Consider the following 16538-nt stretch of genomic DNA (forward strand, 5'->3'; position numbering starts at 1 on the left):
AAGGTCAGTGCAAAAAAAGTATTTTTTTGAATCGTTCCGTCACAAAACAAAACAAATAAATATTTCGAAACTTTAAATACATAAAAACATTTAAAACATATATATTATTGTCAGATGTCTAAGCTTTCATTTGCACACACCACAGGCTCTTCTGAATCACTCTGCGGCACTGCTGTCTCAGTCATGTCGCAGTGGATGGAATGTGGAGAGGTTGAAGACACTGTCAACACCTGCCGGGCTCTTATAGATTCCTGTGTTCCTAGAGAATGGCACGGGCGACTGGGCACTTCCTCCTCCTCTGGGTATGCAGGGCACTGAGGATGTGGTGGCTCAGGCCCTGAGAGCTTTACCTCATACTGGTTTCCTCTCTGGCAACAGAACATTTGGTGTGTTTACCTCATAGCTGGGACATTCTTGAGTTAGCACAAGTGGCTCTAGTGAGGAGATAATTATGGCAGACTGTGCGCTGCTCACTCAGGTTTTAATGAGGGCGGATCTAAGCTACTCGGGAAGATCTCTTTGCCAGCTGTGGGCCTAAACTTTCCCCTTTTGATGTCATAAGGGGCTGTAACCCATAACGGATTGTTGGGAGACACTGTATTTTTATTGCTGGAGAAAGGAAAGAAACGATGGGATGGTCTTTTACCATATTTTGTGGTTGTCTACACACATGGGAACACATAATTATGTTAAAAAACAAAATGTAATAAGTGGATTTTGCATAATATGCCAACATTTTAAGCTGACAGATGTGGACTAAAAAGCAAAAAACTTTTCATGGGGTCTTTAAATTATTCACAAAACACAGTGCAGAACAAAAACCCTTAAGTTAGGGGGAAAATACAGGCCACTCAAAATTGTTTTCTGTCACTATATCTGTAGAGTTGTTGGTCTAAATTGTGGTTTTGGAGGGATGTGATAGACTTTATTCCTCATCAACCAGAAAACTTTCACATACTGAACCCTTAAATCATGTAGAGGACTGGATAGATGCTGTAGAAGTCTCAGGGCAAAAGAAAGGTCTGTCCTGCAATTACATGCAAAGCTCTCAATATATATATATATATTTAATTATTAGTGGTTCTTGCTTTTGGCATGTAACTCATCATACACTGTTTGTGGAACTGATATCTCAAATCATATGACTTGTGGACAAAACAACTATTACTTTTCCTATTGATCAGATTAACAATTTACTACATGTAGTAGACAACGTCGACAGCAAAAATTATTATTTCTTTCAGAAAGTCTATGCATTCCAAAAGTAGGCCTCAGTCTTATGTCCTTAACAACGTGTTGTTTTTGTTTGATGGTGCCAACCCTGGGCATAAGGGCGGTAGTTCTGGCCCTGCAGGTGTGTGATGAGGTGAGTCTGGCTGGATTTGGATATGACCTGCAGCACCCTGGAGCCCTGCTGCAATACTACGAGTCTCTCCGCATGGACGCTATGATGACACAGGTTGTCCATGATGTCAGTGCTGAGACAGTCTTACTGAGGGAACTGGTTAAAGCCGGAGCAGTGCAAGACATCACAGATGCATTATGATGTGGTCAGAGACACTAATACATTTGGGAGGAGTTATCTTCTATTACAAGTGGAAATTAGATGACAGTCAATGAAAATGAAGATTATTTTTAGAACCATCAATATTGTCAATTTCATTTTGGGGTGAAATATGACCAGGGCATTCCTTTGTGAGACTCACCCAAAAAATTGATATACAGAAAGTTGCAGTTAAAAAATTTAATTAGCTTTCAAAAAAGTAATTTAATTAAATTGAAAACCAAAAGTGACTATAATCCACATAAATTATATATATATCATTTTTTTATGAAAGATGACAAAATATTCCATTGTATTTTATTTAGCTCGGAAAATGATAATATTGTATGTTACATAAAATGTTTTTTTTTTTTTTTTTACAAAACACTATATATCTCAGCAATATTATGTCAATTATTCTGCACTGTTCTCAATAAATATGTCCTGTGAAATCTCACATGATCTGTTTAGAGACATTAAAATAAGCCGCGAAGGGTCAAAAACGGACACTTTCTGTCTTCATTATCAATTTGCTATCATTACATTTTTTATTACTTAATTTTTAACTTAATGCAGTGGAAAAAATATTGGGAATGTTTTGTAGCTTTAAAAAACTATGGATGTATTTCTGTTAAATACACAACATCTGCTGTACCTCCAAAACATTGAGGATAACAATATATTTTCTGCACAGTTACAAAAACTGTCCCAATAAAACTGTTGTAAAAACAGAGAGATTAATAATGATAAAAGAATGCGTTTTCATCAACTGTCTTTTACATAATTTTATGAAATAAAGTATACTAAATTCTGTTTCTTTCCAGATATGGCAGTCAATATACAGGAGCTCTAAATGCATCGAACATACTCATTTTCATTGAGCCAGAAATCTGATGAAATCTAAATAATAAAAAACAATAAAATTACAATAATTGGTCCGGATTTTTTAATTGGTCCGACGAGCACCATAACATTTAAATAATAAGAATCGTAATTTCTCAACAATATTGACTCTATTCACTTGCATATCACACTCAGTTCACTGTAAGCAAAAGAAACACAATGTTTGGTTTCTTAGCACAATGTTATTTTTTTACAAATAACTTAAATGAGAAGTGCTAAAAGTGCAGGAAACTCTTTCTCTAGATAACAGATCACCTATTGAATAAGTGAACATGGCAGAAATCCTCTGAGGACCCCTGAGTGTGGTTCACAGGAGGGGAATACGGGAGGGCTCCCAGAGCTTGCGGGCCAGCTGACTGCAATGCTGAAGGATGTATTCATTGGGGATCACACCTAGATGCAGAGTCAGCAGTTCATAACACTTCACCACCTCATTCTGATGACTTTTGCTGTAATATCGCAGAAGTTTCCTATGACACCATCAGACACAACAGACAGAGAGACATGAAAGCAAACAAAATTTAGCCGGCTTCCAGAGTTATACTCAGGGGTTATATTGTGATTTTTGTGGACCAGGTTGTGACAAAACTAGACAGAAGCATTACGCATATGTGATAAACTTTATCTTTAAATGTGTTTTCGAGCAAGTACACTTGTGAAATGGAGACAGAATGCATTACTTGCAATACAGGTGAAACTCGAAAAATTAGAATATCGTGCAAAAGTTCATTAATTTCAGTAATTCAACTTAAAAGGTGAAACTAATATATTATATAGACTCATTACAAGCAAAGTAAGATATTTCAAGCCTTTATTTGACATCATTTTGATGATTATGGCTTACAGCTTATGAAAACCCCAAATTCAGAATCTCAGAAAATTAGAATATTACATGAAATCAATAAAAAAAGGATTTTAAATACAGAAATGTCGGCCCTCTGAAAAGTATAATCATGCATATGTACTCAGTACTTGGTTTGGGACCCTTTTGCATTAATTACTGCCTCAATGCGGCGTGGCATGGATGCTATCAGCCTGTGGCACTGCTGAGGTGTTATGGAAGACCAAGATGCTTCAATAGCGGCCTTCAGCTCTTCTGCATTGTTTGGTCTCATGTCTCTCATCTTTCTCTTGCCAATGCCCCATAGATTCTCTATGGGGTTCAGGTCAGGCGAGTTTGCTGGCCAATCAAGCACAGTAATACCATGGTCATTGAACCAGGTTTTGGTACTTTTGGCAGTGTGGGCAGGTGCCAAGTCCTGCTGGAAAATGAAGTCAGCATCTCCATAAAGCTTGTCTGCTGAAGGAAGCATGAAGTGCTCTAAAATGTCCCGGTAGACGGCTGCGTTGACTCTGGACTTAATAAAGCACAGTGGACCAACACCAGCCGATGACATGGCTCCCCAAACCAACACAGACTGTGGAAACTTCACACTGGACTTCAAGCATCTTGGATTGTGTGCCTCTCCATTCTTCCTCCAGACTCTGGGAACTTGGTTTCCAAATGAGATGTAAAATTTGCTCTCATCAGAAAAGAGGACTTTGGACCACTGAGCAACAGACCAGTTCTTTTTTCTTTAGCCCAGGTAAGACGTTTGACATTTGAAGCCCATGTCCAGGACCCGTCTGTGTGTGGTGGCTCTTGATGCAGTAACTCCAGCCTCAGTCCACTCCTTGTGAAGCTCCCCACACATTTGAATGGCCTTTTCCTGACAATCCTCTCCAGGCTACGGTCATCCCTGCTGCTTGTGCACCTTTTTCTTCCACACTTTTCCCTTCCACTTAACTTTCTATTAATGTGCTTTGATACAGCACTTTGAGAACATCCAACTTCTTTTGCAATTACCTTTTGAGGCTTTCCCTCCTTGTGGAGGGTGTCAATGATGGTTTTCTGCACAACTGTCAGGTCAGCAGTCTTCCCCATGATTGTGAATTCAACTGAACCAGACTGAGAGACCATTTAAAGGCTCAGGAACCCTTTGCAGGTGTTTAGCTGATTAGAGTGTGACACTTTGAGCCTACAATACTGAACCTTTTCACAATATTCTAATTTTCTGAGATTCTGAATTTGGGGTTTTCATAAGCTGTAAGCCATAATCATCAAAATTATATCAAATAAAGGCTTGAAATATCTTACTTTGCTTATAATGAGTCTATATAATATATTAGTTTCACCTTTTAAGTTGAATTACTGAAATTAATGAACTTTTGCACGATATTCAAATTTTTCGAGTTTCACCTGTATATTGTTTTTCTTTTTGAATATGTTCTTTTTTTGCCCCAATTTAACACCTGGCAATGCTTAAAATAAGTTTATATTACGATTTAATAAGGCCCTAAATACAATTGGCACTAGACAATCAGTCTAATGCTGTATTTTAATTGTATTGGCATGTACATGCAATTTTGATAATTAAAACAGAATTCATAATTAATGTCATACTTATAATAATCCAAGGCGAGCATTCCTATTGGAGCATAGTCCTCTGGGAGGCTGGGTATGTCTATCACTTCCAGTTTGTAACCCTGTCAAAAAGAAATCACACCGGATTGTTTCTAAACAAGTAGTTTTGTCCTCAACATCAACAATGTAATTGGTAAAACAAAGAAAAACACATGCGGCACTTACCGTTTCATTCTCAAACCACAGGAAGTAACAGTAGAAATAATCTCCATCTCTGTGAGTGACAGTGGTGTAACCCTTTTGCAGGTATCGCCGGGCTGTTGCCACAAGGCCCCATATCTGTTAAGAGATACAGTACATGATGAGACTCGTATAACGGTAATATCAGTAATTTATCACAAAAATAATTTAAGAGATTACATTTCAATTCAAAGTGCAAGTAACCAGTTTTTTGAAGATGCTTACATTTGAAGGTAGAATATTAAAGAAAATATATTATTGTATAGGGCTTTCAATCAAACTTTTAAAATATCACTCACTATGAAAATATCGCTCTCAATGGCCATATCTAATTTTATTCTCCATTAAAATCATCATGCATACAATAAACTGTAACATCAACATTTGCTACATTAACTAGTCCTAATTCTGTATGTTGTCTATTGCCGCCAAATAATACAGAAACTCAAGCTCAAGTACAACTATATGTGTGTCCAAAAGAAAAATATTGACTTCCTTTTTTAGCAAAGAACATATAGCACCTTGTTCTTTATGAAGCGTGCTAGAGGCCCCTTTCCGAGCTCGGAGACGGTGCGATCAGTCACATTTAGAGAGGGTGCGATCATATGTCCAGATGAACGATCCACATAAATAAAGTGGATGAGACCAGGAAACTCCTCCAGGTATGTGAGAACATAGTTAAAGTGAATGATGCATCAATTTATAATAAACATCTTCTTCTACTTTCAGCTGCTCCCATTATGGGTCGCCATAGCATACCATCCGTGATCCGCATATTTGATTTGGCGCAGGTTTTATGCCAGATCATCATTCTATAATAATGTCACCAGTTTAATAAAATATAAATGAGGATTAAAGAGCATCAATGGAACATATCTAATCAAAAATCATATTTAAGAACATTTAGGTTTTATTGTTTTTTGTTAATGTCTGTTAGCTTGGAGCATACTCCTAAAAGCTGACAAATGTAACTTTTTCAGTTAATTAATTACATTTTTGGCATTTAAAATACACTCTTTTGTCTTCTGGGAAAGCTGACCAAAATATGAATGACTCATTTGCAAAAGTGTTTGAATATGTCCCATCCCAACTTCCCTTTGACATTAGGAAATACTAGAGTATACTCTATATCAATGAAGGATATGACACCATTGTGATGTTTCTTTTGCTTTTCACCAGCAGAAAATCCTTCCAGTCCAACAACTTCTCTCTGAAATAAATGTGAGAAGAGGATAAAAGTTATTCCAATGCTTACACAGCCAGTGAATAATATATCCATCCGTATAGAAGAGGTAATCAGTTTTAATGATAAATCGGTGCCGATAGTTGCTTTTTGGAACACTCGTTATAGGCATTTCAAAATTAGAGTTCCTGGTGTGTTTTGGGCTTGTTCATACTTAAAAGTCCAAATCAGGATTTTTTTCTGGTTATTTTGGGGGTTTTGGTTGAACAATACACTGCATCTGGGATTTTATTCATTTAGGACTCTTTGTTTGTGACCGTCTTTGTAAGGAAAGAACAAGACATTCTATAAATCAATTTTAATGAACTTAATCGGATATCAGCCTTTCCCACAACCTTAGATATCATATTGGTAAAATCCACTATCGGTGGACCTCTAGAAGAGGTGTCCATTCATACATACTGGACCATGTGTAGAGCTCGTTCTTGAAGATGAGGAGACAATCGCTGACTGCTGCTCATGCATTTAGCAGCAAAACACTGTCTGTACACCCCACACAACTGAGTCTTCATGTTACGACAGGAGGGCAGCAACCTACACCACAAGATGTAACGTGTGAGTTCAGACCAAGGTTGGCCTTGAGCACAGATGAATCAGAAGCCAAGTTCAAATCCTGATTTATGGGGAGTGAAGGGTCAGAAACCCCCACAGTTCATTAACAGCAACGATAGTTTGGTATAAAATAAAAAGCACTCACTCTCTTGTGACTCCAGATGCAGATCTGGTGAAGACTTTGTTCTTAAAGTCTGTCCACACATTTTGAAGTTGGGAGGTCTGAACACAAACAAATTATTAATACTTTCAAAATGTGATGTTATAACAGCTAGGTAAGGCAATCAAGAATAATGAACTGCTTCTTTTCCAGAACTGGTTCCATTTCATTAAATAAAATATTACCAGCTAAACCAAATTATTTGCATGATGTTTAGCTCTGTTAAAGACCCAAAGGTTAATGCATACAATCTTCAGCCAATGTGGCTGGGACACCATTTTAAAATACTAAACAACTGAATTTAAGTAGATTGTACAATGAAGAATGAGTAGGTGTGTGTGTGTCTGTGTGCAGTGATAAGGTTTACTTGGTGCCCACACACCTGAATGTCCATGCTGACCAAGTTTTTGATGAACTTGTCCAGTTTGACCCGGATGTCCTGGACAGAAGGCTGACCCCGCATGGCTGCGGCTCCCTCCTGCCCCTCACATAACCTCTTCTCCAGATTCACAAATGTATCCAGATAGTAGTAAACAGACATTGCCACCTGACTGTTGGGGATCTGTTGAAACACATGTAAAAATACAGTGGAAAAAAGGTTGAATGCTATTTTTGCTAAATGAATAATAAAGGAATTTATTAAGAAATAAATTAATACATTGTTACATTAGACCCTTGCTCTTTTAAATGTAAACTTTTACATAAATTTAAAAATTTGTCATATTTTTTTTAATTCCCTTTTCTCCCCAATTTTGAATGACCGATTCCCACTACTTAGCAGGTTCTCGTGGTGGCACGGTTACTCACCTCAATCCGGGTGGCAGATGACAAGTATCAGTTTCCTCCGCTCCTGAGACAGTCAATCCGTGCATCTTATCACGTGGCTTGGTGTGCATGACACCGTGGAGACTCCGCATGTGGAGGCTCATGCTAGTCTCCGCGATCCACGCACAACTTACGCGCCCCATTGAGAGTGAGAACCACTAATCGCCACCACAAGGAGATTACCCCATGTGACTCTACCTTCCCTAGCAACCGAGCCAATTTGTTTGCTTAGGAGACCTGGCTGGATTCAGTCAGCACATGCTGGATTCAAACTCGTGACTCCAGGGGTGGTAGTCAGCGTCAATACTCGATGAGCTAACCAAGCCCCTCAATTTCAGAATTTCTTAGCTTTTGCTACATCACCCTTTTGTTCTAATGAATGTACACACTTGAGCTGGCATGGCCTCCACAAGTTTTTGTGCAAAGCCCGAGATACATGTTATTCAGCATGATTTGAGAATGTTCCAAAGAGCATCTTAAGTGCTTCCATGGAAGCAAGGAAATCTGACCTTGTGTACCTTGAGTTAACATGGTCAATGTGCTTCCATTTGATTGATGACCTAGAAATAATGCAGAAACTTACATATTCCTTGTTTATTTTGTCATAACTTTTCTTTGTTTTAAAACTCTCAAAATCATATAACACAGAACTAAAAACAAGTACAACGGGTTTTCAGACTTTTGAGCCCAACCGAATAAACAAGATGGACACAATCTAATTGTAATTATTTTATTCCAAGTAATTACCTTTGATAATGTTTCAGGGTATTTTCCCCAATGATATCCATGTTCAATGAGTCAGAATCAACAACAAAGTGTCAAGTATTTAGTATCCAAAAATGTACAAAGACTGTCACCTTGGTGAGTAGCACTAGTGTGATTCCAGGCCAGAGAGGCAAGCAGTACATGGAGTGAGGCATCATTGGAAAGAGGCCCTCTTTCAGTGTGGCTTCCAGGAATACTCTTGACGGGGCCAAAGTGTCAGGGGTTGGAACTTCAAGAGTTTGCAGACTGTCCTCCGCCATCTAAAATGATAATGTTAATTATCATAATCTAAAAATGTTACTTTCAGGGCAACAGGATTGCTTTGACATGCTTAGGTGACTCACCTGAATATCAGGATCAACAAACTGGAAGACAGGAGGGCTGTCACCTCTTGTTTGGACTATGCATAAATGCACAAGAGGTTATTTAGAAAAATTCTTCCTTATTGAACCACTTTCAAGGGGTAGTTCTCACAATTTAGTTATGTTGCACATTAGTCAATAAAGTCCTGCATGTATTCAAAGATATGTTGATTATGGTGTATGATTTTAACCATTGGTCACTTAAAATCTGTCGATCCTTACAGTAAGTTACTTGGCTCATACACAGCTTTTTGACAATTTTGTAGGTATATATTGTCTTTTGGACAAGAAAAGTAATATTCTATGATATGTTCACATCAACTCATTGCTTGCCGAATAGTTTGATCAGGTGTTAATGGTAATTCTTTCAATATTCCCTTACATCATTTACTCAACCTAACGTTGTTCCTAAACCATATGCCTTTCTTTCTTCTGTGAAACAAAAAAGATGTAAGGATGAATCTTAGTGACTAACAACCTCAGTCACCATTCACTTTCACTGCATCTTTTTCCATACAATGACAGTGAATTGTGACTGAAGCTGTCAGTCTCTAACATACTTTACAACATCTACTTTTGTGTTCCACAGAAGACAGAAAATCATGCGGTTTTGGAACAATAGGAGTAAATGTATACCTTTTCAAAGCACCACTACTAAAAACACATTACTCACTAGTCGACCTCACAAATTGACAAGTAAATTATCCTTGCACATCCCTAGTATAGATCATGATTAGCATTATTGTGTATAATTGGCAGCGGATTCACCTGATTCCTGGTCAGGAGGAGAGGGCTCTGGCGTGTAGTATACATCAGGAACTGAAATCCTCTCAAACTCCTAAACACAATAAAAATACACAAACAGAATATTGTCAGAGTACAATAACAAATCAAAAAGGAATTGTGACGGCAAACTGTGATTCAGTGATATCAAACCTCAGAAGTTGTGTCATCCAGGTCGATTTTGCTGGGATAGAGATCCTGCACCAGGATGATCAGAGCCAGAAGATCAGAGATGGTTAGACTGCTTGCATTACGACTGCAAAAAAAGTATGAATGCTAAAATTATGTAAAGGTCCTCTGTAGCAGCTACATCATAATTCCTCATGTACAGACAAAGCTTGTGCACAAGCAGTGATGTCATTCATAAAAGTTTATAGTAGGGGAATCTATCCTTCCTCTAGATTTCCAACAAAAGTCTCATGACAACTTGTCATAATTTGTATGAGATATGGCAAATTGTAAGACACTGTACAACTTGGCCAGAATGAAAAGGCAGTTCAGACTTTTAGTCCCAGACCAGCCGACCAAAAAACACAATTTCACATTAGCCCCATTCACACATGCAACCAGGTAAATTGCAGGAAGACCATTAGGATGCATTTACTGGTAAATGTACCACATGTGCGGTTCACACATACCATGAATATGGAACATTATGGTAATAATACAGCTTCTCACTAAGGGAAATTTCCAGAGCAAATTTGACCAGTATTTTCAAAAAGGTTGTATTCACACATGACCTCTAACCTGAAATTTGAAGGTAATTTTCTGGAAAATGCTGTATGTATGAAAGGAGGTTTTGATACAATACAGGCATCACATTTTAGCTAGCCTTCAGTCCAACACCTTATTTTAAGGACATGTCTGTGAACAAATTTGTTCTTATTCCATATTTATTTATGCAATACAAATGACCGATTGACTGAATGTCAATACACTTTAAGATGCTTCCCTTGTCTCGTTCCAAACCTGGATGTTTTCGTTTTTCTGTGGTACACCAAAGTTATTCTCATATTAAATCATGGTTAGGTTTAGGGTTTAGGTAAAGGGGCTAGACCTCATGGTTAGAGGTTAAACTTCTTTAAAAAAAAAGAACAATCACAAAAACATAATTCATTAACTCATTTATTTTTCTCTATGGGAGCTCAAGTTTCGCCATCTCGTACTATTATTACGACTTGTCATGAGACCATGTTGGGATTTCTGCTGTTTAAAAAGTTTAAATATGGTGGTGTACCAACTGTTCCATTTCACATTTAGTGCTTGTTTTATTCTTTGCTATGCATGAGAAACAATATTCAACTTTTGAGCCTGTGATATATTGTATCCAGTGTGAATACTGTACATTTATGCCTCTTTACAAAAACGCTACTTTTTGTGGTATATATGCTGTTTCAGGTTAGGCAAATCCAAAAAGAATTGGCTCAAAATCCCAAATGAGGGCCCCTAAAAACCACAGGAGCTTCAGATGTGTTCCATACACCAGTGTGTTTCTAATACCTGGAGTAGAAGGCGAGTAGTTTGGTGTGCACCAGTATGAAAGCATGCAGCACTTCCTCTCCTGCTCTCTCCACACTGCTGTTAATCTGCTGCACCAGTCGACGCTCCAGAAACTCAATACACTGCTCACACAGGGTGGGGTGGATCAACCTCTCCACCGCCTGGACAGAAGACAATTCTCTTAGTGATAACAAAAACTGAATCTAGTGTAAAGTTACTCCTCCAAGTCAAAAACATGTACTTACCTCAACTAAAAAGCTCTGGTCCTGCTCTCGTAGGTGGCTGTATGTTTCCAGGAGGCTGCGCAGTTTCTTCCACAACTGGTTCCTTTGCTCTGTGTTTTGAGGGCGCAATCTGCCAAACGAATAAATGTAAGATGTATGAAGTAAAAATACCATGATTGAATGGTTTTGTTTGCTAAGGGAAAAATTCAAAGGCATGGGCAGATTTACCAGTTCACTGTGATCACAGGAGTAAAATTATCCTTGTTATAGGTTATATAAATTTAAATTTAATGTTACTAAGTGGTTACACTTCTGTACAACAGGGTATAAAGAACTAAAGTGCACTTCTCACTCTTTCCTCAAGAGAGCACTGCTGAGCGTCACCATCCCAAACATAATACTTATGAGTTTCTTCATCACATGGATCTTTCTCTTTAAGTCCTCTTCTGACTCATCTCCATCTCCATTCACAGCAATGTACAAACACTCCTCAAACTGCATAACAGATAGCAACAGCGTTTGGTTTGCAGGGATATAGGAATGATTTGAACAATTTGAGTGGCAGATTATACACAAGCATGTGTTTGTGAAATGTACTGACAATCTATTCTATAATGGTAAAATGTATAATGTATAATATTTTTATTAAAAAAGAAATTTCCTAAAAACGTTTAGACATTTTTAAAACTATCTTATATTTTAGTTTCTTTAGCTTTCTATCTATCTAACACACATATATACAGTATATATATACTGTATATACTGTATACATATACATACATATACATACATATATATATATATATATATATATATATATATATATATATATATATATATATATATATATATATATATACATATTAGGGCTGTCGATTTAACGTGTTAATTCAGTGCGATTAATTTTATAAAAAATAACATGTTAAAAAAATGTACGCAATTAATCGAAATGCCCACGGACCATAATAAGGAAGATTCCTAAGAATTGCAAGTTTGTAGTACCACCGGTTTACTCCAGAGGGCAGTAAGTTAAATTTCATCTGTATGTGCAACGTGCAGTTTATACAGTGAAGAAAACACTTCAGTAGACAGAACAACACAAACATGCGTTATGTTCTTGCATTCAAAACACTTGATGGAGCGCAAATCCGAACTAAGGGATCTCAAGATGTGTTTAAAGATTGAGTATTAAACTATATTTATCTTGACACTGTGACCTACAGTGACCTACAGTGACGCTACACAAGCATGTCTGATGCAGGTGTAAATTGGCGGGTCCTTAAACAAGCCCTTATAATAAATCTCGAACTGATTGACAAATTCACTTGTGAAATGGATTGCTGTGAACTGTATGCCAATGATTGGATTATGATCAATAATATGGTAATAAACAATACATTGTATTCTAAAGCCGCTTTTTGTATTGTCTTATCAATGATTAACTCTTCTGCTACAGGAATGTAATGCATTTTAATTATCTGAATATTTTTCAATTTATATATATATATATATATATATATATATATATATATATATATATATATATATATAATTTTTAAATATTTAAAGATAACTGTGTATAATTATATATTGATATGAATATGTATAAACATTATATATTGAATTATTGTTATATGATGGGCTTTCTCAGCAAATATTTGTATATGTGATTAATCACGATTAATTAATCAGGACACCATGTAATTAATTTGATTAAAAATTTTAATCATTTGACAGCCCTAATACATATACATATATATATATATATATATATATATATATATATATATATATATATATATATAGTGTTTTTGTAAAGAGTAGTCTAAATAAATTATAATTATAAAACATATGAAAACTTAAATATTTCATAGGCATACAAAAAAAAACATGTTTCTGAAAAAAAACACCTATTCTGAATATTTCATATCTAATCTATAAAGAAAAAAATACATCTCTTTAATGAGACTGACTAGGTAATTCGTTCATAAAAAGAGTTAACACACTTTAACAGATGCTATTGTAGTGTTTGTTCAAAGGTTCTCCGGCGTATTACAGGTTTATTACAAACTACCCTGTTCTGAGGGAATAGTAAATACTGAGAGTAGGAGTATTTGTGTGTGTGTTATTAGTATTTGATCAGATGACTATTTCATTCTGCAATGGACTACCTGATGCAAAACATAGACTTGATTGTCTTCTGTGCAGAAAGACGTGTAATTGTCCCCAAGTCTGTCCACCATAGTGCTGCAGGAGATGATGATGGGCGCAAAGAGAGTGTTGATGCTATCTTCAAATGCAGGCGGCTGACAACAATACCATCACATGTTACTGAGACTATACATGCAACATATATAATAAAAATTATGATAATTCCACAATAATGAACAAAACATATTTATGACTCATTCATGCACTTTAACATTTCATTAATTAAATATGTATATAAATCGCTTTTATGCTTCTTTTTTTAAGCCAAAGAGAATTAAATAGAGCATCTTTCTCACACTTTGTCCTTCCTCTTGGGAAACTCCATACTGCTCTTGAATGCGCTGCTCGAACTCTGCATCAGTCCAGTAGAACAGCACCTCTGCACTCTCGTTGGCCACCAAGAGACACTTCATTTCATCTGAACACAAATTCAGTTTATATTCACAGAATATCTTAACTGTTTGAATAAATACCTTTACCCGGGATTTGTGTTTAATCTCTTATTAACCTTTAAAAGCCCAAGTCCAAATAAATAAATAATAAAGGATTCATATTGTAATTTCTGTCATCATTTAGGAACCTGTCCTAAAGTATCCAAATGGGAATTTTCTTAAAGGATTCCAACATAAATAATAATAAAAAATAATAAAAAGAAAAGAAAAAAAAAACAAGTTCCCAAAAGGACTATTCTGATTCCTAATAGAATAGGTTAAATACTTCTACAGGACATCGGTAGCAAGACAAAATTTCAGTACAAACAAACAAAAAACAACAACAACTGCAGAATATTAAGTATGACTCTAGATTCAAATAAAAAAAATCCTTGTTTATCCAATAGGTTAAACGACTAGATTCTTAAAGGATTCTTATAATATTTATTATTTGTTCCCATTATAATGCTTTAGGATTGTTAAATTAGATTAGAAATTCCAACAGCAGCCCTGTACGTAACCTATTCATTATAGATTTTTGGTATAAAAGATAAAAAGTGCAGACATGGATCTTTGCAAGCAGCTCCACGTAAAGTGAGACTTTCATTCTGTCATGAGTAAATATACACAGACAGACAGAACGATCTTCGAGTGCAAAGGCTAATAATCACAGTCTGCTTGCATCTATCTACACTAGCTTACACACTGTAGCAGAAGCCAAAACCTCTCGGTTCCTCCAGGATTAAACTAAAGCTTTAAATAACATTTAATGACACAGCACGAGGAAGACCTATAAAGTTAAAGTGGAAAACGTGTCAAATTATGCACGAAGCCTACTGACCTACTAACCTGTTATAACAAATGAAACTTATTTTAGCTGTTCGCTTCTAGAACAGAAATGTATCATTGTGTCCGAATCTTTCAACAACAATCAGTTTGTCATCAGCTGGAAACTGTAACGGCGCGCTTCCGTGTGCTACACTGTATCACTGAGGGTGTCACGTGACCCGATGATCACCAGCAAAACGCGCGTCACGTCTGGAATTCAGATCATGTGAAGAGGATCAGCAGCGCATGACACCATTTACTGCTCATTCATATAATAAACTCTATTACAACATGAGGTGAACAGGGGGTCAGTTATTAAGAATTAATTTCTTTCTTTCTTTCTTTCTTAATTATTACATTTTATAATTATTTACAGTAATTATTATTATAATTATGGTATAATAAATGCATGATATCTTCATTTGAAACATAATTCAAGTTTTTGTTTATTGGTGTACTTAACAGTTTTGTTTATTAATTCATACATTGTGGCATTGACGCTGTTAAACAAAATCTTTCTTTCTTTCTTTCTTTCTTTCTTTCTTTCTTTCTTTCTTTCTTTCTTTCTTTCTTTCTTTCTTTCTTTCTTTAATTTTCTCCTCAATTTGGAATGCCCAATTCCCAATACTCTCTAAGTCCTTGTGCCGGTGTAGTGACTCGCCTCAATCCGGGTGGCAGAGGACGAATCTCAGTTGCCTCTGCATCTGAGACCGTCAATCCGTGCATCTTATCACGTGGCTTGCTGAGCGCGTTACCCCGGAGACCTAGCGCGTGTGGAGGCTTCTCACTATTCTTTGCGGCATCCACGCATAACTCACCACACACCCCACAGAGAGAGAGAGAACCACGTTATGGTGACCATAAGGAGGTTAACCTAAGGTGACTCTACCCACCCTAGCAACTGAGCCAGTTGCAGGCCATGGTTTTGAAATTGTGACTCCAGATGTGGTAGTCAGTGTCTTTACTTGTTGAGCTACCCAGGCCCCTTCCTTTTTTCTTTCTTTCTTTCTTTCTTTCTTTCTTTCTTTCTTTCTTTCTTTCTTTCTTTCTTTCTTATTTATATACAGTAATTATTATGATAAGTTTGGTACAATGAATGCATGGTATCTTCAGTTGAAACATAATTCATGTTTTTGTTTATTGATATACTTTACTGTTTTGTTTATTAATATGTATACATTGTGGCATTGACAATGTTAAACAAAATCTTTCTTTATTTTTTTTTTGCATAAAATTCTATTTCATGACTTTTCTTTGTCCATTGTATGACATATGCCTTCAAGAATTTAACATTGCTAATACTTTAAGCCTCTATATAATTGGCTTATACATTGTATAAACATCATGAAATCCACCATCTTGGCTTAGGGGGATGGGTTTTGCATACTCCAAATTGGGTCAAAAGTGTAAACATTTTCACTCTGGGTTTGGCTACAGTATGCACGGCAAAGCCGGGAAGTCACGCAATAGTTTGACTCTTCACAGAACTCCTAAGCTTGTACATATTCAACAGAGAAAGACACATCAAACTTTATTATGTCTGTGTACAAATCCATTCTGTTGA

The 16538-nt window shown here is 36.4% G+C and overlaps 1 protein-coding gene across 3 annotated transcripts; it reads right to left on the reverse strand.

Annotated features, from left to right (window-relative positions):
• Positions 1–1263: 1263 nt before the first annotated feature.
• LOC127617889 (BLOC-3 complex member HPS1-like) lies at positions 1264–15130 on the reverse strand. 3 transcript variants are annotated; one of them, XM_052090026.1, is made up of 18 exons: positions 14996–15130; positions 14012–14133; positions 13676–13810; positions 11857–11999; positions 11526–11634; positions 11281–11441; positions 9934–10036; positions 9766–9835; positions 8980–9035; positions 8728–8895; positions 7428–7607; positions 7031–7107; positions 6736–6867; positions 6232–6300; positions 5612–5753; positions 5076–5189; positions 4890–4972; positions 1264–2916 (listed from the first exon to the last, which is right to left on the reverse strand). In XM_052090026.1, the coding sequence occupies exons 2-18, from the start codon at positions 14126–14128 to the stop codon at positions 2754–2756; spliced, it is 2022 nt and encodes a 673-aa protein (XP_051945986.1). In that variant the 5' UTR covers positions 14129–14133; positions 14996–15130; the 3' UTR covers positions 1264–2753. The 3 variants fall into 3 exon arrangements, with proteins under 3 accessions (XP_051945986.1, XP_051945987.1, XP_051945989.1); XM_052090027.1 differs by having other exon boundaries at positions 14988–15118; XM_052090029.1 differs by lacking the exon at positions 14996–15130 and having other exon boundaries at positions 13676–13751; positions 14012–14094.
• Positions 15131–16538: the final 1408 nt, after the last annotated feature.

The sequence above is a fragment of the Xyrauchen texanus genome, chromosome 24 (genome assembly GCF_025860055.1).
Source record: "Xyrauchen texanus isolate HMW12.3.18 chromosome 24, RBS_HiC_50CHRs, whole genome shotgun sequence".
NCBI classification, from domain to species: domain Eukaryota; kingdom Metazoa; phylum Chordata; class Actinopteri; order Cypriniformes; family Catostomidae; genus Xyrauchen; species Xyrauchen texanus.